This window comes from Amborella trichopoda, chromosome 9 (assembly GCF_054954075.1).
Source record: "Amborella trichopoda isolate Santa Cruz 75 chromosome 9, AtrichopodaSantaCruz75HAP2 v2.0, whole genome shotgun sequence".
Lineage (NCBI taxonomy): Eukaryota > Viridiplantae > Streptophyta > Magnoliopsida > Amborellales > Amborellaceae > Amborella > Amborella trichopoda.
The window spans coordinates 16,791,539-16,812,823 of record NC_142344.1 but is presented as its reverse complement, the minus strand read 5'-3'; the positions used below and the strand labels follow the sequence as shown (position 1 = coordinate 16,812,823).

The 21,285-nt window shown below is 35.2% G+C and overlaps 1 protein-coding gene across 2 annotated transcripts; it reads right to left on the bottom strand.

Annotated features, from left to right (window-relative positions):
* Window positions 1-417: 417 nt before the first annotated feature.
* On the bottom strand, window positions 418-8,385 carry LOC18425901 (ubiquitin-conjugating enzyme E2 PEX4). 2 transcript variants are annotated; one of them, XM_088848517.1, is made up of 6 exons: window positions 7,222-8,385; window positions 6,308-6,375; window positions 2,472-2,591; window positions 2,269-2,397; window positions 1,519-1,648; window positions 418-667 (listed from the first exon to the last, which is right to left on the bottom strand). In XM_088848517.1, exons 2-6 carry the CDS (start codon window positions 6,311-6,313, stop codon window positions 579-581), a joined length of 474 nt encoding a protein of 157 aa, XP_088704643.1. In that variant the 5' UTR covers window positions 6,314-6,375; window positions 7,222-8,385; the 3' UTR covers window positions 418-578. The 2 variants fall into 2 exon arrangements, with proteins under 2 accessions (XP_088704643.1, XP_011620337.3); XM_011622035.3 differs by lacking the exons at window positions 6,308-6,375; window positions 7,222-8,385 and having other exon boundaries at window positions 2,472-2,597.
* Window positions 8,386-21,285: the final 12,900 nt, after the last annotated feature.

Sequence of the window (21,285 nt, the reverse complement as noted above, 5' to 3'; positions counted from 1 at the left end):
CTTGACTTCGAGATGCATGGACATGAGAAAAAAATGGATTTGAAGTTTTGGAAGTAGTACATCTTGTAATACATCTTTGGGTTGTCAAATATCAAGATATTCAAATTTTCATAGATATGCTCGATCTACACAATATTTAAAGTTTTAAATTTTATAATTAAAAATAAAAATATATTTTAAGGCTATCACAAAAATTTCCATTATTGAAACCACATTTCTCTACACTATTTGAAGGTTCGTTTTACCTTTAATTGTTTAGAGCCTCAACTCTATCACCCTTCTAATATCAAGAGAGTATGAAACATATCAAATGCGTTCCACTAAAGAAGATTCTTCAGCACATCATTTTAGTAATCAAACTTTTGAAAGCAACTAATTGCAATTATTTGTAGCTATAAAGTAGCAAAGTGATTCACATTAATTGAAAACACAGAGACTTGAATTGATTTTACTTTTGGGTAAGAAACAAAGTCATCATCAACACTGAATAATGTGATAAATGGACAAAGGTCGAGAACCAATACATGTCAATGAGAGATTTGCCTTCCATAGAGTTTGCTTTTTTGGATACAATGAACTTAACCTTTCTTGGGCATGGCAGCAAGCCTAGCATACATCTTTGCCATGGACTGATACCCCCTGAGATCTCCAGACCTCAAAAGATTACCTGCAAATGATTATTACAATTCACTACTTCACGAAAATATCAGTTTTTCTCTAAAAACCAATGGAAAAGGAGGAAGGAGGAAGGAGTTTGTGAGATGCAAATGGAAACACAGGAAGCAAGCCTGAGAGAGAGAGAGAGATATATCCATCTTCTAATGCTGGTGTATAAAAATATTCTAATCAAGCTACAATGTCAGGACAGTAACTGGATCTAGTCAATGCAAATAGGTGCAGAAAATACGGCAGTTAGGCTCCCATGGTATGGAATATTGGTCCAAAACGATAGCCATTAGGCATGAAGCAAGTTGATCCCATTAAACGCTTTGTTCAACCTAAACTCAAATTAATAAAAAGGTTCCTATTAATACTCATACAAGTGAACGCATGGTATTTTGCTAAAGCTCTCAAAACTCAGATTGCACGGGAACAACATGGTTTTGCACTTGAAATCACTTCCTCGACCTTAAAATTTATAAGTTCATCGTGGGGTTAGTAGCAGAATTTGCACAAAGACCCAAAACCTTGGGTGGAAGTGTCGAGCACAGGAAAAACACAGTTTTAAACCAAAGGGACTCCCATAAATCTGAAATGTTTTGTAGGGGAAGATAAAAGTTACAAAACAATATCACCACAGCCGATCCGCCCCCAAAAAAGCCAAGAAAAGAGAGGAAACTATAAGCTCGATAGGAAACATTGTTACCAATCTCAGACAAAAGACCAATATAAGAAACAACACAAGTTAACAAAGTAGACTTCTGGTATGGAATATGTTTCTATAAATGGAGAAAATTGCATATTTAGAAGACAAGATGCCCAATTTGAACGCAAGAGAGAGTAACTATTTCAAATTACCAGAATCACAATTAAGTGGGCTATCAGGTTCTGGATGAGCCATCAAGGCAATGATGGCCCTACAAACAGACTGCAAAGTCCATGCTGGGCTCCACGCATTCTTAAGGATATCGAGGCATATCTCTCCTGTCTACATCACAAAAATATCAAGTTATTACAAGACAATATGCATCTTAAAATGAATTTATTATATATTAGAACCCAGAAGGCCTCATTCACAATGCCATGTGAGGTTTGCCAAACTCTTCGAGCATGAGTTCCTATGAAAAGCCCTTCGCCTATCCATCTATGTGTGTGTGTAAACAAATGTATACATTTTACCGTCGACACTATTGAGGGTTTGTGAATAGGAGCTTAATATCAGGGCAAACATTACATTGGTGCACATGCATACAACCAACTAAGGGAGCAATTCATCTTTATCATACTCTCATTGATATATTAATTTCTTGCTATACGGTCCTGCAAATATTTTAATTTTATCAATTCAGTACAAAGGCATAATCATATTTCATGTACAACTACCATTCTCTATAGCCAATTCCAAGTTTCCTAAAAATTGGGTTATTTTTCATGCTCTTTCAAAAGTCAATCGAGCCAGTTGAGATGTCTTCATTAGAATACTCACAAAGTCAATAACAAATGTAACTAGATAACCAGCCATTAGATCCATAACTAACACAACTTCTTCAAGAGCCAAGACTTACTGAAAGCTAACTAATAATAACTAAAAAAACAAAATATTAGTACCTTGAAATGCACATTGGGATGGAATATTTTTGTCAAAAACCGAACTTGAGGAGGTAACAATGGGTACTGCTCTGGGATTGCAAATGCCAGCTGGAACACACCACCTTCATAAGGGGTTTCAGAAGGTCCCTAAAACAAAGACAAGATCTTAATAAGATAAGGACAGGACAAATTTGGGTTGACCAAGGAAACTGAAAGCTTGCCTTAATAAGAGCCGTCCATTTAAAAATATTGGAATCATCACACAAGAGTTGGATATCCGGATCCACAGATTTCTCTCGTTGCACCTCTTTGTACTCCTTGAAAAGCTTGGCTCTTGATGCCTGCATACGCAACATAATCAAAGGTATACTTGGACCAATCATTTTTATGGAAATAATAAAAATTCATGTACACCAAGAACATATTAATAAAAGGAAAAAGTTTATATAAGGTTGAAGCCCTACACAATCAAACTAAGGCACACCTCAAAATTCACTAGAAGAGGTTGTTTCGATGTCAAAAAACCCTCAAATCGATCATCTCGGCCTCGAGATGTATAGACACGAAAAAAAATAGAATTCAAGTCTGGGAAATAGTTCATCTTGTACTGCACTATATGGGCGTCATTTTTCAATATTTTCTAGTGTTTATAGATCTACTTGATATACACTATGTTCGAATTTTATAAATACAGATGAAAATAAATTTCAGACCATCACAAAGATTTTTTTGTATTATTAAAAAATCATCTTTTGACACTATTTACAGCTACACCTTACTTTGATTGTTTAGGACCTCAACCTTATATAAACCACACCCTTAATAAAATTATGTGCCTTCTAAACCAGTCTATAGCAAGAGCAAGGTTCTAAAAATCGCAGATCCAGATCGTGTATCAGTGGATCGAGTTTGGTTCCACCATATATCAGGAACCAACCAATCTCCCCACAAACCCGTCAGTTGTTTGATTAGGGAACCGACCACGGGCCCATCTTCAATTTTTTATTTTTATTTTTGGTTTTATTTTTTTATTTGATATTTTTATTTAAAGATTGGTGGTAGAGGGCCCATCCCCCTCCTTCAAATTGGGAAGCCGCCAATGCCATGTTTTTCTATCCATGAACCGCTATGATAAGGTTGCCGTTCCCCAACTCCCCCCCCCAAAAAAAAAAGAATCTTCTTCTCGTCCTCAATGTGGGACTAAAAGGAAGGGCAATAGTGGTGTAGCTTTACCAGGTAACGCTTTTACTAAAAGCTAAGATTGAGCGAATCAACAGTGGGTTATGGTTTTAATGGGCATTACTGTGCGATTTTGTATTTGCTAATACCAACCAAAAAAATGTGTGGGAATATCATGTAGGTGCTAGGATTGCTCACATGTAATTAGTGGAGTAGCAAAAACTATGATGCAAATTTTGACCCCAATTAAAATTTAAAGAAATTCACAGTAACATCCCCCAACTTGATCGGAATAAAAAATGTGGGCGAAAAGCTTTCATATTCCCTTGGGAGTATATTGTTCATCTACTCCCTAAAACAAAAATCATCCTCAGAATATTTTTTGGATCCAAAATTTTGGGGATATAATATCTAGAACTCAATGACTAACCTCCAAAAAAAAAAAAAAGTATCCTCTATGTGCCTGAAAAAAATGACGTCTCCATTTTTTTGCGGGAAAGATCTAGATGTCAAGAACTGAAAATTCATTTTTTTTTTCTTTTAAAACAATCATCTAGGGATACTTAGATGAATCCCATTATTTTGAATAAAAAAATTAACTCCTACATAGCAATTTCAGTTCAAAATTTAAAAATCCAACCCACCCTCTCACCCATAATTTAAAACCATCATAGTAAGCAAAAATATAAAGGAACAAATTTATATAAGGGTGAGGTCCTAAACAATCAAATTAAAGCGTGCTCAAAAATTCAGTAGAAGAGGTTCATTTTGATGCCCAAAAATCCTCAAATTGACCATCTCGACCTCTAGATGTATGTTCATGAGAAAAAATGGATTTCAAGTCTTGGAAATAGTACATCTTCTACTGCATTTTCTGGACCGTTGATTTTCAAGATTTTCAAGTCTTCATAGATCTACTCGATCTACACTATTTTTTCAGCTTTAAATTTTATAATTAGAAATAAAAATAAATTTTCACGCCATCACAAAGATTTTTAGTACTGAAACATCTTTCAACACTATTTGAAGGTGCGCTTTACTTTGATTGTTTAGGGCCCCAGTCTTAAAAAAACCACACCCATATATATATATTTTTTTTTTTTTTTTGGGGCTGGGGGTGGGGCGGGGGGCAAGGAGCAAGGAGAGAGAGACACATTTCAAAAGCAATTAGAACTTCGAGGATGACTGATATGAATCCATTTCCAGGTTTGACATTTCTCCCATAGATGCGAGACACATTCATATCCCTTACAAAATAAAACTCCAGTGCCATACTTGAATGCATGTTTCTGATACAACAATGCCACACCAGACAAGCACGTGTGCGCGTCTGCCAGCTCAACGGGCGACTGCAGATATGCATGCCATGCATGGAGGCAGTATGTGGGGGCTTGCACATTTTGGCAACAATCATATGTGTGAGTAACTCAAATGGAGACTGCACACAATGAGTGAGAGTTCATCGTGATCGAGATTTATGTTACTAGTTGAATCAGGACAGGCAGATGATTGGTTGAATCAAAAAGGAAACTGTGGAGCTATATTTTGAAGTTAATGGGGAATCAGTTAAGGACCCGGTTTCTATGCGGCCAAGCCCGCATATGTAGAAATGCGGGCCTTTTAATAAATCTATTTTTGAGATGGAGTTTTGGACTTAATTTTTAAGGACATGTAATATCTAACATGGAGATCATGAATATGAAAAAATAAATAAATTTTAAAAACTAGAAATAATATTTCTAGTAAGAAAACATTTGGACCATTAGTTTCCATTGTTTTTAGATGGAACACCTACTTGCATCCATCTTTAAGATCAATGCTTTACACTTTTTGGACCGCATATGTAGTCATGCAGTCCAGCCCGCATGAAACAATTTTCCATCACTTAAATGTATTTCTGTAAAATAATGAATATACAAAAAAAATGTTCTCTTCTTGATATTGAGATAAAAGCAAAAATCACATGTGTAAGCAAGCACAAATGGAGAACATGCACAGTAGGTAAGAGTTTGTTATTGATTGAGATCCATGGTAGCTGATTGAATCAGGACAGGAATCGTGATTGGTTGACTCAAAAAGGAAACTGTAGAGCTAGATTTTGGAGCACATGGGGAATCATGTACTCATATTTCCGTGAAATAATAAACATACAAAAACTCTTCTTGATATTGAACACAATTGTAGAAGATGACACGTAATACCCATAACGTATCAAAAAAGCATTTATCCAAATTCCAATGAACACTCATTTGGATGATTTAGACAAGCATGAATCTAAAATCCCCGAGAGATGCACAAAAAAGAAAAGAAAATTGATACAAATACCCGCCTTTACTTCATTGAATCCTTTAGCATACCCAGGCTAGGAATTTCCAAATCCTTTAGACACATTTTTTGTTCGTGCAAACTATGTTTGTACTTCACTCGGAGGGGCGTAATATGCTGCAGGGAATAATATTTCAGAGCTGTACATCTATTGTACAAAAGATCATTTTTGGCTATAGAAACAATGCCTAAATAAGGGTTAACTTGAGCAAGTTAAATGACCTCCTATGTTCGTAAAAAGACTCAAAATCTCACCCATGGTTGGATTTTAGAATCAGGGCAGTTTATTCATCAGCCTGGAAGAGCATCTTGCCCATTTCCGCAAGGAACACTTATATTTGCACATGTACTAGATTTTAAGCTATAAGTCTTATAATGAATCCAAATGATCAAGTGAATCACAACATACTACGGATAAAAGCTGAAATGCAGAAAAACATAATAAGAGCAATCCCATTACTAGACCATCCAACAAATCATACAGCAACAACTTTATACATAATGTACAAAGGCATCTTTATCAAGCTCATGCAATAAACACATTATAGCTTACCTGCATTTACTCTATCGAATAGGATTACTTGCAGTGTAGACCTTGATGATTAAAGAAGAACCTTCAAACTGCATGAAAACAAGCATCATGTTTTCGATTTCCTTCAAAAGATGTAATCAGCGGAAAAACCAAGACATGAACAATCTCAGAAAACTAACCCTCAAAACAAAACAAAGGGTGTCATAAGTATACAAGTTTTTTCCCCCTAAAAACTTTAATATTTTTTTATGAAAGTGTGCAGTGAAGAAAACTAAAAGATATCCCTTCTAAAGCTAAACATCTGGCTCCTAGAAAGGACCAATTTAATATCTATCTTGACAGAATCCACTATATCAGCAAGTAGATAATCTCCATTGTATTGTGAAAAGAGTGCAACACATTAGCAATAAACTAACATCAGTAATGAAATCAGTAGAACAATAGACTTATAAAAGTAATGAAAACATTAAGGGCATGAGCATCCTTGGTTGGTGGAAGCGGGGGCCCACCAAAGGCCCCCTTCTCCACAAAAATTTGGAAGAGGCCCCTTCCATGCTCTATGCTGGATGGGAAAGCTTCGGGGAGGGTGTAAGCAAACAGGCAAGGATGATTTGGTGTAACTTTGGTCTCCTGCTTCTTAGAAGTTATACCAATCAAACATGTTGTATCAAAAAAAAAAAGAAATAGGTAAAAATAAAAACTGGACTAAAAAAAAAATCTATCCACAACTGCAACAAATTAGAGTTGCCTTTTTTAATTAAATAGATAACTAAAGAGGTGCCTCTAATTTTCCAGGCTAATAAATAAAAACCCTATAATTTTTCCTTTGCAATATAGAAAGCCAAAAGTCCAGAGAGAAAGACATACCAAAAGGCCTATAGAATGTATGTCCTTCTATGACATAATTTCAAAAACAAAAAAAAAAGGATCCTTACTGTTGAGACGGCTTGGTGTATCCCATAGACATCTGCATATCAGCAACTTTTCTAAATCACGATGATTTCCCCTAATCAGGCTGATCACTGTTTCCTATTGTGGACTCTTCAATATAGAATGCTATCATATACAATTCTATATATCTGTATAAGGGAGCCATAAAGGGTTATAATAATACAGATTAATTCTCCCTTCGTGGATGTAGGCCCAATCGGCAGAACCACGTCTTGTGTACTCATTTTCTCTCCCATACTCTTAACATGGTATCAGAGCACAGTTTCAATCTACTAGTTGATCTTGCTCGGTTAGACAAAGCAATGTTTGCTTTGGGAGAAGGAGTCTTATGATCTAGGGTTGCTGGTTTTCCGATTGTCTTGTCTGAATTAGTCAGCTGCTGCCACTTTGAGATTAATGGAGGCATCAATATTTCAAGATAGCCAGGCTGATTAAGCTCTTGTCCAACTGCAACCGCTAATGTACCAATTGCATCATACACAATACGAAGGTTTCTTTTATGATATTTCCCAAAAGCGCAAAGAAGGTGCTGCAATATAATTTCCAAGTGTGGGGCCAGCTCTTCTGCAGCTTCCTCTTCTAACGTAGCAAAAGCAAAACAAGTAGCCCCTTGCAAACTCTAGCAAGGTCACCAAGAAGCGCAAAGGCACTTTGTCGAATATCAGCAGCTTCATCAACAACATTGCAAAAGCAGGTCCCTCAGGTTGCTTTGTGCAACCAGGCTTTCTATCCCGCTGCCAAGTCCTTCTGCAAGTCCAGAGAGCAAATCCAAAGATCAAACTATGAACTCCGTATCATATTGAACACCCGGTCAACTTTTGCCAGCATTCGTATGAGGTTGATACATCTCTGATAAACCGGCTCTGCAAACTGGAAAATCCAGGACCTAATGCCTGTGTTATTGATGTAAAGCACTCCAGTAGTGGGAAAATCCAGCAGGCTGCTACAAACAATTTTTTTGGCGCTATATTTTTCCGGTGACCTTGGTTTTATGACGAAATCAGCCTGCTGGTGGTCTCTTTTCTCATAAGTTCATTGCCGGTGGTCTCTTCTATCATAAGTTTGTGGTGGACCCCTGAGAACACATTATTTCAAAAAAGCAATATTCTTATTCAACGATCTTGTGGGCTATCTTGTGCACTTCGCCAGCTTCAACAACTACAGGGTGTTGAACATCTTGGTTTTTCGGTTATTTTTTTTCGATAATTTTTTTTGTTTGGCTCGATAAGGATTTTTTTCGTTCTTTTTTATTTCACCATTGTATTTGTTCTCATGGCTGAAATTTCCAACAATAATGAGCCAAATCCCAACCTTAGAATAACCACTGAATTATTAAAGGGAGGGATTAATTATATTTTTTTGGCAAACTCTGCCAAATTATTTATTAGTGGAAAAGGAAAATTGGGATATATAAATGGAACTAAAAAGGCCCCTCTAAGTACTGATCCAAAATACGAGTGGGAAACCAACAATGATTTGGTATAAAGTTGGCTTTTGAATTCTATGGATCACAAAATTGCTTCTGGATTTCAGTTTTGCTCCATGGCTGCCGTCGTCTGGACTACAGCCCAAACTATGTACGGAGGTCTAAATAATGTCGCAAAAGTTTATCTAATTAAACAATAAATTATGAATTTGAAGTTGGGTGATCAAACTTTTAGTCAGTTTATTGGCGTTATCTCCGGTATATTTGATTAATTGGATTATTATCTGCCTACCGCTACTGATCTGAAAACACTTGAAACTAAAAAAAATCAAGAAAAGACATTTGCCTTGTTGTTTGCTCTTGGACCTGAACATGAGGCTTTGAGAAGCCAAATCTTACTGTCTAAAGAAATGCCTGACTTTGATTCTGTTTGCTCCATTATTAATAGAGAAGAATCTAGGCGTCAGGCTATGATTGGAAATGATAAAAATCATCCAAAGCAATCTAATAGGTCGGCTCTTAATAGTGAAACTGATCATAGCTCTGGCAAAGCCTTTACTTTTAACTTTAACCCTGGCGTGGTCGTGGCAAAAACCGTGATACAGGAAGACCTTACTGTCCTGAATGTAAAAAGGAAGGTCATCCCATAGAAAATTGGTGGAAACTTCACCCTGAAAAAAGGAGAGAAAAAATGCAAGGAAAAAATAAGAACTCTGCTCAAATAGCCAACAATGATGTTCATCAAACTCTTGAGAAGTTAGCCCAAATGTTCCAGAATTTTCACAGAGATTCGATTGCTTCCAACTCTGAAACTCCTAACCATGAACCCGGTAAATCCGTTTCTTTTTCTTCCCAATCACCAACATCATGGGTTATTAATTCTGGAGCTACTGATCATATGACTGGGACTCCTAATCTGCTTTTAAATCTTGATAAAAATACGAAAGGGAATCCTGTCACAATAGCAGATGGAACCTCATTCCTGTTGAAAGAAATGGAAAAACCAAATTTTTTAGTAGCTCATCTTCCACTGATGTTCTTATTTACCTCCTTTTTTATCTAATCTGTTACATGCTAGTAAAATCACCCAAAGCCACAACTGTGAGGTAATCTTTTCTCCTTCAAATGTGTTGTTCCAGGACCGGGTCACGGGGTAGAAGATTGGTGACGGGAAGCTAGTTCACGAGCTTTACATTTTGGATTCAGCGACAAAAGCCCTTGTCACTTCAAAAGAGAAGGAGGTAATAGATAGTAGAAAATGGCATATGAGTTTCGGACATCCCTGTGAGAAAATTCTTTGTTATGTTTTGCCTTCATTGCAATTGGACTCTGGATTGTGATATTTGTCAGTACTCGAAACAAACTCATTTTCCTTTTAGAAGTTCTACTAGAACATCTCATTCTCCATTTAATTTAATTCACATTGATGTTTGGGGACCTACTCCAATTAAATCTACTCGCGAACATCGATATTTTGTGACATTTATTTATGATTTTTTGAGCACAATTTGGGTATATTTACTTCATTCAAAAGTTCAAGTTTTTCCCACTTTTCGATCTCTAAAATGATTGAAACTTAATTTGATGCCAAAATTAAAGTGTTGCAATCTAACAATGGGATAGAGTATGTCAACTACAACTTTTCCACTTATCTTAAAGAAAAATGAATTATTCACCAACTTCTTGCGTTGGAAGTCCCCAAAAAAATGGGATTGCCGAACGCAAGAATCGCCATTTACTTGAGGTCACTCAAGCTCTGATATTTCAGAGCAATATGCAAACATTTTTGGGGAGATATTGTTTTAATAGCAGGTTACTTAATCAATAGATGGCCAAGCAAACTTTTGAATAATAGATCTCTTATGGAAGTTCTAAAAGAAAAGAAGACTTCTTTGAATCATCTCAAAATATGTAGATGCGTCTGTTTTGTACACAGTCAAAATGTTGATAAATTAAGCGCTAAAGCAAAAAAATGTATTTTCATCGGATATTGTCCCACTCAAAAGGCATATAAATGCTATGATCCGATCAACCAACAGGTTATCATTTCCGTGATGTTGTTTTTCGAGAAAATGAATCATATTTTGTTCCCACTAAGGAAAATTTGGTTCAAGGGGAGACGCATATGGTTATGCCCAACATCACTGTTGATGATTTTGATACTGATAAAAAATGAGGAAAATGAGAATGGAGAAGACACAGTTGAAGTTCCTCATGAAGAAGAACCTCAAGTTGAACCTCACCAAATCGACTCTCGTGTGGTCCCCCCCTTCCATTAGTCGACCTCAACGTACCACTCGTCTCCCAAGTAAGTTTCATGATTTTTATACCTATAATGCTTCCACCTATCCTATTGAACAATTTGTTGATTACTCTCATATCTCTCAAAACTACTTTTCTTATCTTAGCTCTGTTTCTTCCGATATGTAACCGGCTAACTTCCAAGAGGCTATTTCCACGTTAGTTTGGAAAAAGGCTATGGAAGAAGAACTTTGGGCCCGTGACAAGAACCATACTTGGGAACTTGTCAAGTTACCCAATGAAAAGAAAGTGGTTGGAAATAAATGGATCTACAAAATCAAGTACAAGAGTGATGGTACAATTGAGAGGCCCAAAGTTAGGTTGGTTGCAAAAGGGTTTATACAAACTTAAAGTGAAGACAATAAAGAAACTTTCGCACTGGTGGCCAAAATGAACTCTGTTAGAGTTCTTCTTTCAATTGCGACAAATCAAAATTGGCTCTTGTTCCAACTCGATGTTAAAAATGCTTTCTTCAAGGTGATTTAGAAGAGGAGGTGTATATGGAAATACCTCATGGACACCCTAAAAAAAATTCAGATCTTGTGTGCAAACTAAAGAACGCAATATATGGCTTAAAACAATCTCATAGGGCCTGGTATGCCAAGTTAAGCAGTGCCTTATTAAATAATGGTTTGACTAGAAGTGTTCTTGATTCTTCTATATTTATTAAAAGGAATTCCGCCGAAACTGTTGTTGTATTGGTATATGTTGATGACATTATAGTCACTGGGAGAGACATACAAGGGATTGATCAACTAAAGAAATATCTCGGCAATGTTCTTGATATTAAATATTTAAAAAAATTAAGGTATTTCCTTGGTATAGAAGTTGCTTATTCTAAGAAAGGATTGTTTCTTTCACAAAAGAAATACACCTTAGATCTCTTGACAGAAACTGGTAAAACTGGAGCTAAACCTATTGATACTCTAGTTGGGGTAAATAACAAGATCTCCATCAAGGATGGTGAACCTCTTCAAGATGTTGGTTACTTAACTATTACCAAACCAGATATCACCTATGTTGTAAGCATGGTTAGTCAATTCATGCATACCCCCAGATCTTCTCACATGCAGGCCATTGATAGAATTCTAAGATATTTAAAATCTTCCCCTAGTCATGAAATATGGATGAAAAACCATGGACATGAAAACATAATTGGTTATTGTGATGCAGATTAGGATGTTAACCCTTTAGATAAAAAATCTACCACAGGTTTATGCGCTTTTGTTGGTGGAAATATGGTCACATGGAAAAGTAAAAAGCAAAATGTTGTCACTAGATCCAGTGCTGAGGCAGAATATCGTGCCATGGCGTCCACAACTTGTGAACTAATTTGGTTAAAATCCTTTCTCAATGACTTAGGTTTCAAGTCAGCCAAGCCAATACCATTATTTTGTGACAACCAAGCTGCAATCCATATTGCAATTTATCCTGTTTTTCATGAGAGAACTAAATATATTGAAGTTGATTGTCATTTTGTCAGGGAGAAGGTTCAAGCCAAGATGATTTGTACTCCTCAAGTTAACAGTGAAAATCAACTTGCAGATATCTTCACTAAAGCGGTTGGCAAGGAAAAATTCATCGTTGCTCTTGACAAGTTGGGCTCGTTCAATCTCTTTGCACCAACTTGAGGGGGAGTGTTGAGATAGCCTGGTGTATCATCCGCCAGCTTTCCTAAATCGTGCTGATTTTCCTTAATCATGTTGATCATTGTTCCTATTATGGACTTTTCACTATAGAATGTTCTCATATACAATTCTATATATCTGTACAAGGGATCCATAGAAGGGTTCTAATAATACAGATTAATTCTCCCTTCATGGATGTAAGCCCAATCGGTTGAACCACGTAAATTCTTGTTCGTTTGATAGGGATGGGACCTCCTACTTGTGGTAGGAATGGAACTACATAGTAGGAGGTCTTCCTAATAGGACCTCCTACTTGTGGTTCAGTCGATTGGGCTTACATCCATGAAAGGAGAATTAATCTGTATTATTATAACCCTTCTATAGATCCCTTGTACAGATATATAGAATTGTATATGAGAACATTCTATAGTGAAAAGTCCATAATAGGAAACAATGATCAACATGATTAAGGAAAATCATCACGATTTAGGAAAGCTGGCTGACATGTAGATATCATTGGGATACACCAGGCTATCTCAACACTCCCCCACAAGTTGGTGCAAAGAGATTGAACGAGCCCAACTTGTTAAGAGCACCGTTGAATTTTTTCTTGCTAACCGCTTTAGTAAAGATATATGCAAGTTGATTTTCACTGTTAACATGAGAAGTACAAATCATCTTGGCTTGAACCTTCTCCCTGACAAAATGACAATCAACTTTAATATATTTAGTTCTCTCATGAAAAACAGGATAAGTTGCAATATGGATTGCAGCTTGGTTGTCACAAAATAATGGTATTGGCTTGGCTGACTTGAAACCTAAGTCATAGAGAAAGGATTTTAACCAAATTAGTTCACAAGTTGTGGACACCATGTCACGATATTCTGCCTCAGCACTGGATCTAGTGACAGCATTTTGCTTTTTACTTTTCCATGTGACCATATTTCCACCAACAAAAGCGCATAAACCTGTGGTAGATTTTTTATCTAAAGGGTTACCAGCCCAATCTGCATCACAATAACCAATTATGTTTTCATGTCCATTGTTTTTCATCCATATTTCATGACTAAGGGAAGATTTTAAATATCTTAGAATTCTATCAATGGCCTGCATGTGAGAAGATCTGGGGGTATGCATGAATTGACTAACCATGCTTACAACATAGGTGATATCTGGTCTGGTAATAGTTAAGTAACCAACATCTTGAAGAGGTTCACCATCCTCGATGGAAATCTTGTTATTTACCTCAACTGGAGTATCAATAGGTTTAGCTCCAGTTTTACCAGTTTCTGTCAAGAGATCTAAGGTATATTTCTTTTGTGAAAGAAACAATCCTTTCTTAAAATAAGCAACTTCTATACCAAGGAAATACCTTAATTTTCCTAAATATTTAATATCAAGAACATTGCCGAGATATTTCTTTAGTTGATCAATCCCTTCTATGTTGCTCCTAGTGACTATAATGTCATCAACATATACCAATACAACAACAGTTTCGGCGGAATTCCTTTTAATAAATATAGAAGAATCAAGAACACTTCTAGTAAAACCATTATTTAATAAGGCACTGCTTAACTTGGCATACCAGGCCCTGTGAGATTGTTTTAAGCCATATATTGCTTTTTTTAGTTTGCACACAAGATCTGAATTTTTTTTAGGGTGTCCATGAGGTATTTCCATATACACCTCCTCTTCTAAATCACCTTGAAGAAAAGCATTTTTAACATCGAGTTGGAACAAGGGCAAATTTTGATTTGTCGCAATTGAAAGAAGAACTCTAACAAAGTTCATTTTGGCCACATGTGCGAAAGTTTCTTTATTATCTTCACTTTAAGTTTGTGTAAACCCTTTTCCAACCAACCTAACTTTGGGCCTCTCAATTGTACCATCACTCTTGTACTTGATTTTGTAGATCCATTTATTTCCAACCACTTTCTTTCCATTGGGTAACTTGACAAGTTCCCATGTATGGTTCTTGTCACGGGCCCAAAGTTCTTTTTCCATAGCCTTTTTCCAAACTGACGTGGAAATAGCCTCTTGGAAGTTAGCCGGTTACATATTGGAAGAAACAGAGCTAAGATAAGAAAAGTAGTTTTGAGAGATATGAGAGTAATCAACAAATTGTTCAATAAGATAGGTGGAAACATTACAGGTATAAAAATCATGAAACTTACTTGGGAGACGAGTGGTACGTTGAGGTCGACTAATAGAAAGAGGGGCCACACGAGAGTCGATTTGGTGAGGTTCAGCTTGAGGTTCTTCTTCATGAGGAACTTCAACTGCTCCTTCTCCATTCTCATTTTCATCATTTTTATCAGTATCAAAATCATCAACAGTGATGTTGGGCATAACCATATGTGTCTCCCCTTGAACCAAATGTTCCTTAGTGGGAACAAAATATGTTTCATTTTCTCGAAAAATAACATCACAGGAAATGATAACCTGTTGGTTGATCGGATCATAGCATTTATATGCCTTTTGAGTGGGACAATATCCGATGAAAATACATTTTTTTGCTTTAGCGCTTAATTTATCAACATTTTGACTGTGTACAAAACAAACACATCCACATATTTTGAGATGATTCAAAGAAGTCTTCTTCCCTTTTAGAACTTCCATCAAAGATCTATTTTTCAAAAGTTTGTGTGGCCATCTATTGATTAAGTAACCTGCTGTTAAAACATCTCCCCAAAAATGTTTTGCCACCTTTAAAGATAAATACAAAGTGTCCACGTGATTGTTCTGCAATTTTCTAGCTCTCAAAAACTATGGTTTCTCTTCGGATGCAAAAACAGAGACCAAAAAATTAAACTTAAAGTAATACAAATGATGGCATTTAGAGAGAGAGACTTACCTCAAAAGAAAGGTGTTCGAGAGATGCCCTGAAAATTTTAGAGAGAGAAAGTACTGGAGCTCGAACTGGGAGGAGCAAATGAATCCAGCAGAGAGAGGAGACTAGATGCGTCTGGAATCAAAATAAAAGTGGGAGAAAGGCTAGGCTAGCCCTTCACGGTTCATCAAAGGACAAAATAAACCCTAATAACTCGCTAAATGACATACGTAATCTCTTTCAAGTTTCAAGGCATCCTTGACTAGTGGAAGAAGCGAGTCGTACCGTTTTAAAACCCGGCGATTTTGATATGTGTAACCGATTAGCATGGTAATCACTCGGGATCAAGTCAATCCGGGATGACATGGTTCCCATATTAGTTCTTTCCGAAAAAGAAGAAGTTTATATAAGGCCAAGGCTCTAAACAATCAAATTAGAGCCTACCTCCAAATTTTCACTAGAAGGGGTTATTTTGATGCCCAAATATCTTCAAATCGATCATCTCGACATCAAGATGCGGACATGAGAAAAAATACATTTCAAGTTTTGAAAATAGTGTATCTTATAATGCATTTTTAGACTGTCAATTTTCAAGATTTTCAAATTTTCATAGATCTGCTTGATCTACACTATTTTTGAAGCTTTAAATTTTATAATTAGATATAAAAATATAATTTAATGTTATCACAAATATTTTCAATGTTGAACCACATTTTTTGACGGTATTTAAAGGTGGGCTCTACTTTGATTGTTTAGGGCCTCAGCTCTATGTAAACCGCACCCTGCAAAAAACCTGTTATTTTTTCTTTTCTTTTTTTTTGTAAGCTTTATTTGATATATTTTTTTGGTTGTAAATAACGACCCTATAAATATACCTTTATTATTATTATTATTATGATTTTAATCCCCGATTTGGACAAATCCAAATCCAAACCCAATTCCAACCATTCGACACAAAATCTCTAGGTGAACAATATGCCCTATTGATTCGGGTTTTGAAGCACTCATACCTAGAGGTAGCAATAGACCTAGACCCAACCTAGGTCCAGATATGGGTTCAAAAATTGGACTCAATAGGCTGGATCTGAGTCCAAATCTTGGATCCAAAACACTATTCGGATCTATGTGGATCTAACTCAGATCCAACCCAAATACTGTTATATTTATATAATATTTTAATTGATTATTAAATAAAATATAGCTATATAATTTAATTATAATATTTAAATAATGCATGTATATATTTAACAAAATATTAAAAGGGTACGGTTTGTAGAGAGTAGCCTAGGCTTTAAACAATCAAATTAGAGCCAACCTTCAAATAGTGTTGATAAATGTGGTTTCAATATTGAATCACTTGGTTTTTCTATCCATGAATTTAAGAGAGTTTTTTCTATCACTAATTTAGTGTGGAACATCCAATGGTCATCTAACCATCGATGAGCACGGGATTTCCAACAGTCATCTAGTTGTTGATGAGATGGAAGCTTGTAACAACAGTCATCAAGTGCATGTAACTCATGTAACTTTAACTGTTGAGGTGCCTGTAACTCATGTAACTTAAAGTAGTTGGGTGATGCATGTAACAACCACAACGCTAAATGGGCAGCCTCTTGGAGCTCTATAATAAGGGCCCTCTTACCCATATGTTTTATGAACACTTAGAACAATTTTTTAGTCTCCCTCAATATACTGTTCTCTGCAATTCCAATAAGAACACCAGTGAGCTAACTCTCTCACTCTACTCGATTTTATCTCTATCTTTCTCTAAACTATTAAAACTCTAGTGTCTATTGTATGTGTTCCAAGCTCGGGTGCATAGAGCTTAAGAATATTGAAAAAGTCCTCTCTACTTTCTTGTATCCCGAGGACGAATTTTATTTCTTATACACATCAAATAATCTATCTAATGGGGCAAATATCATATTGAGATAGCGCTCCTATATGCTCGAAAACAAGAAGAGTTTGAGATCATATTTTTGCAAATTGTACCATTTTCTACCCTCATTTCACCCACCAATCTCCAACAATTCAAGAAGATATTTCATGGTGAAAGAAATGAGACTGCCATGACTTCTTTGAAGGTCATAAATAACAATTTTACTCGACTTGAACATCTCAACGGGTTGAATTTCAAGAGATGGCAGCAAAATGTTTTATTTTTGTTTACGACTCTCAAAGTGGCTTACATAGTCACCAAGTCAATGTCTGCACCACCGCCACCATCGGATGACTACATCGACAAATAAACTCAATCATACAAGATATGGATAGAGGATGACTATTTATGCAAGGCTCATATCCTAAATATCTTGACGAACCCAATTTATAACATGTATGCCTCCATTGCCACGGTGAGAGAGCTATGGAAACTACTTGAAACCAAGTACCTCACGGAAGAGTCTAGTAACAAAAGATTTCTGATCTCTAATTTTTTAGATTTTAAATTATTTGAAAACAAGCCTATACTCTCTCAAGTATATGAGTTACAGCTTGTAGTCAATGAACTTAAAGGTTGTGGTAGTTCTTTGGATGAATATTTCCTAATAAGCTCAATAATTCATAAGTTACCCCCATCTTAGATAGAGTACTAGAAGAAGATGAAACACAAGAACATTGATATTGATTTGATCCAACTTCAAAGATCTCTTCGAAGCGAAGAAGAGAATAGACTTAGGGAAAAGAAAGATGAATTAATTAATTTTCACTTTAAGGCAAACCTTTTTGAGTAAAAATCAAGTGCCCCTTTTAACAAGAAGCCTTTATTTCCCAAGGTCCATAATCAAAATTATAAGGACCAAAAGTCTATTGCCGACAATAATAAAAAGAAAGCCACGTGTTATGTATGTGGAAAATCGAGACACCATTCAAGAGAGTGCCAACATCAAAAAGGGCTCAAAAGGCCTAGAAACCAAGTGAACTTGACCACTGAAGAAAATTTTGTAGCAATGGTTACCGAATTAAATATGATGGGTAAAGACAATGATGGTGAGTCGATACCAGCATCACCATTCATGCGTTTAATAATCGAGACATGTTTAAGAATTTTGAACCAGTGGGTGACAGTAATTTAGTTCAACTTGGAATCTAAACTATGGCAAATATGCTTGGAAATGGTACAGTGGAACTAAAGTTTAGTTCGGGCAAGGTACACCTTAAAAACTGTGTATTACGTATCTCAAATGAGTGAAAACCTTGTTTCAGGATGTATCTTGAGCAATAAGGGCTTTAAAATGGTCATTAGGTCTCACAAACTCATCTTAACAAAAAATGGTGTATTTGTTGGCGAGGGATACTCATGTGATGGGATGTTTAAATTTGATCTTGTTAATAAAATGAGTATGTCTTCTGCGTATATTATAACTTCTTGCAATGTATGATATGGTAGATTACGACATGATAATCTTGCTTCTATTAAATCTTTGGTTAAATTAGGATTAATTTCTAATTGTGTTGAATTAAACTAAAGAAAATGTGAAGTATGTGTACAAGCTAAAATTAGTAAAAAATTATTTCCTTCAATTAAAAATGCTAGAACTTATACCTAGTGATGTATGTGATCTAAATAATGTTAAATTTTATTATCTTTATTGATGATTTTTTAAAATTTTCCTATGTTTATTTGCTTAGACATCTTTATGAGGCTTTTGAAAAATTTAAAGCTTTCAAAACAGAAGTTGAAAATCAACTTAGTAAGAAAATCATAATTATTAGAAGTGATAGAGGAGGAGAATATTTATAAATGACTTTAATAAATTTTGTGAAAATAATGGCATTATTCAAGAAGTAATTGCTCCGTATACCCCTCAACAAAATGGACTAGCAAAAAGAAAAAATAGAACTTTAGTTGAAATGGTAAATACTATGCTTATTTCTTCTTCTTTACCATTGAATTTATGAGATAAAGTTTTATTAAGTGCATGCTTTATTTTGAATAGAATTCCATATAATAAAAGTGATAAGACCCCTTATGAGCTTTGGTTTGACATAAAACCTTCTTTGAATTTATTCAAAGTATGGGGTTGTCTTACATATGTTAGACTTCCAGATCCTTAAAGAAATAAATTGGGTTCTAGAACATCTAGATGTGTTTTTGTGAGATATTCTCATAATAGTAAAGCTTATAGATTTTTTTTATCTAAATTCTAACACAATTTTGGAATCTAGAGATGCTGAATTTTTTGAAAATCTCACATGTAAAAGTGAGGTGAATGAATCAAGTAGCATGAAAAAGGGAAATAATCATGAAAATGATAGATATCTTGATGAAGAACATGTAAAAAATAATGATGATGAAATAATAGAATCAAGAAGAAGTAAGAGAATTAGAGGTGATCCAACTTACAACTTTGGACCGGATTTTTATATTTATCTTGTTGAGGCTAATCAAAATAAAATTTTGAATTCACTGCTTATAGCCCCAAATGTGGAGGAAGATAATACATCTCTAAATGAGGCTTTTGACATCTCAAGATGCAATGTTTTGGAGAGAAGCTATTAATAATGAAATGGATTTCATAGCTAATAATACTTGAAAATTAGTAGATCTTCTACCTAGTCTAAACTTATTAGTTGTAAATGGATTTTTAAAAGAAAAATAAATTATAATGGTTCTATTAATAAATATAAAACTAGTTGCTAAAGGTTTTAAACAAAAAAGAATACATTGATTATCTTGACACATATGCACATATGTGGCAAGGATTGCTACTATTAGATTGTTCTTAGCAATAGCCTCTGTCAATTATCTAGTCATACATCAAATGGATGTAAAAACCACTTTCTTAAATGAAAAAATATATGTGGAACAACTCAAAGGGTTTGTAATGTCAGGTCATGAGAATAAAACTTGTAAATCAGTTAAATCTCTTTATAGACTAAAACAAGCACCTTAACAATGGCATAATAAATTTGACACTGTGTTGATGTCTAATGGTTTTAAGAGAAATGAAGCTGATAAATATGTGTATAGTAACAAAATAAATTGTTTATGTGTTATTATTTGTTTATATGTAGATGACATAATTATCTTTGGCTCTAATATAGAAATTGTGGAGGAAACTAAAATGTTTATTGCATCTAACTTTGATATAAAGGACTTTAGGAGAGGTTGATGTGATACTTGATATCAAAATAGTGAGAAAAGAAAAAATATTTTTTTTGTCTCAATCTCACTACATTGAGAAAATGCTTAATAAATCAGTCTCTACCCCTATAGATCTTCATATTAAGTTAACAAATAATAATAAGAGATGTATATCTCAACTTGAAGATGCTATGGTAATTGGTAGTTTAATGTATGCAATGACTAACACGAGGCCTAACATTACATATGATGTGGGGAAACTTAGTAGATATACAAGTTAACCAAGTAAAGAACATTGAAATGCTATATCTCGAGTGGATTTTCCCAGAGCGTTGAAAGGGTATGATGTGGGGAAACTTAGTAGATATACAAGTTAACCAAGTAACGAACATTGAGATGCTATATCTCGAGTGGATTTTCCCAGAGTGTTGAAAGGGTATAGTGATGTTAATTGGAATAATGAAATTCAAGATTCACTATCAACATCCGGATGGATATTTACACTAGCAGGTGGTGTGATATCATAGGGGTCAAATAAACAAATATGTATTTCATGCTCTAGTATGGAGTATGAAATTATTTCTTTAGACTATGTCGGCAAAGAGGCCGAATGGCTAAAGAATTTGTTATATGACATTCTCATTTGGCCAAAACGAATACATGCAATAACAAATATATTGTGATAATCAAGCTACTATTGCGAGAACTTGTACTGATGCATATAATGGAAAATCTACACATATTGCGAGAATGCATAACTCTATTAAAATATTAATT

Bases quoted from the DNA above. Each gene is read 5' to 3' on its own strand.
- LOC18425901 (XM_088848517.1), bottom strand. The intron at 1,649-2,268 runs GTACTAATATTT...TTTGTGATGTAG, and splicing joins ATCCCAATGTGCATTTCAAG to ACAGGAGAGATATGCCTCGA. The intron at 668-1,518 runs GTAATTTGAAAT...AATCATTTGCAG, and splicing joins CCCACTTAATTGTGATTCTG to GTAATCTTTTGAGGTCTGGA.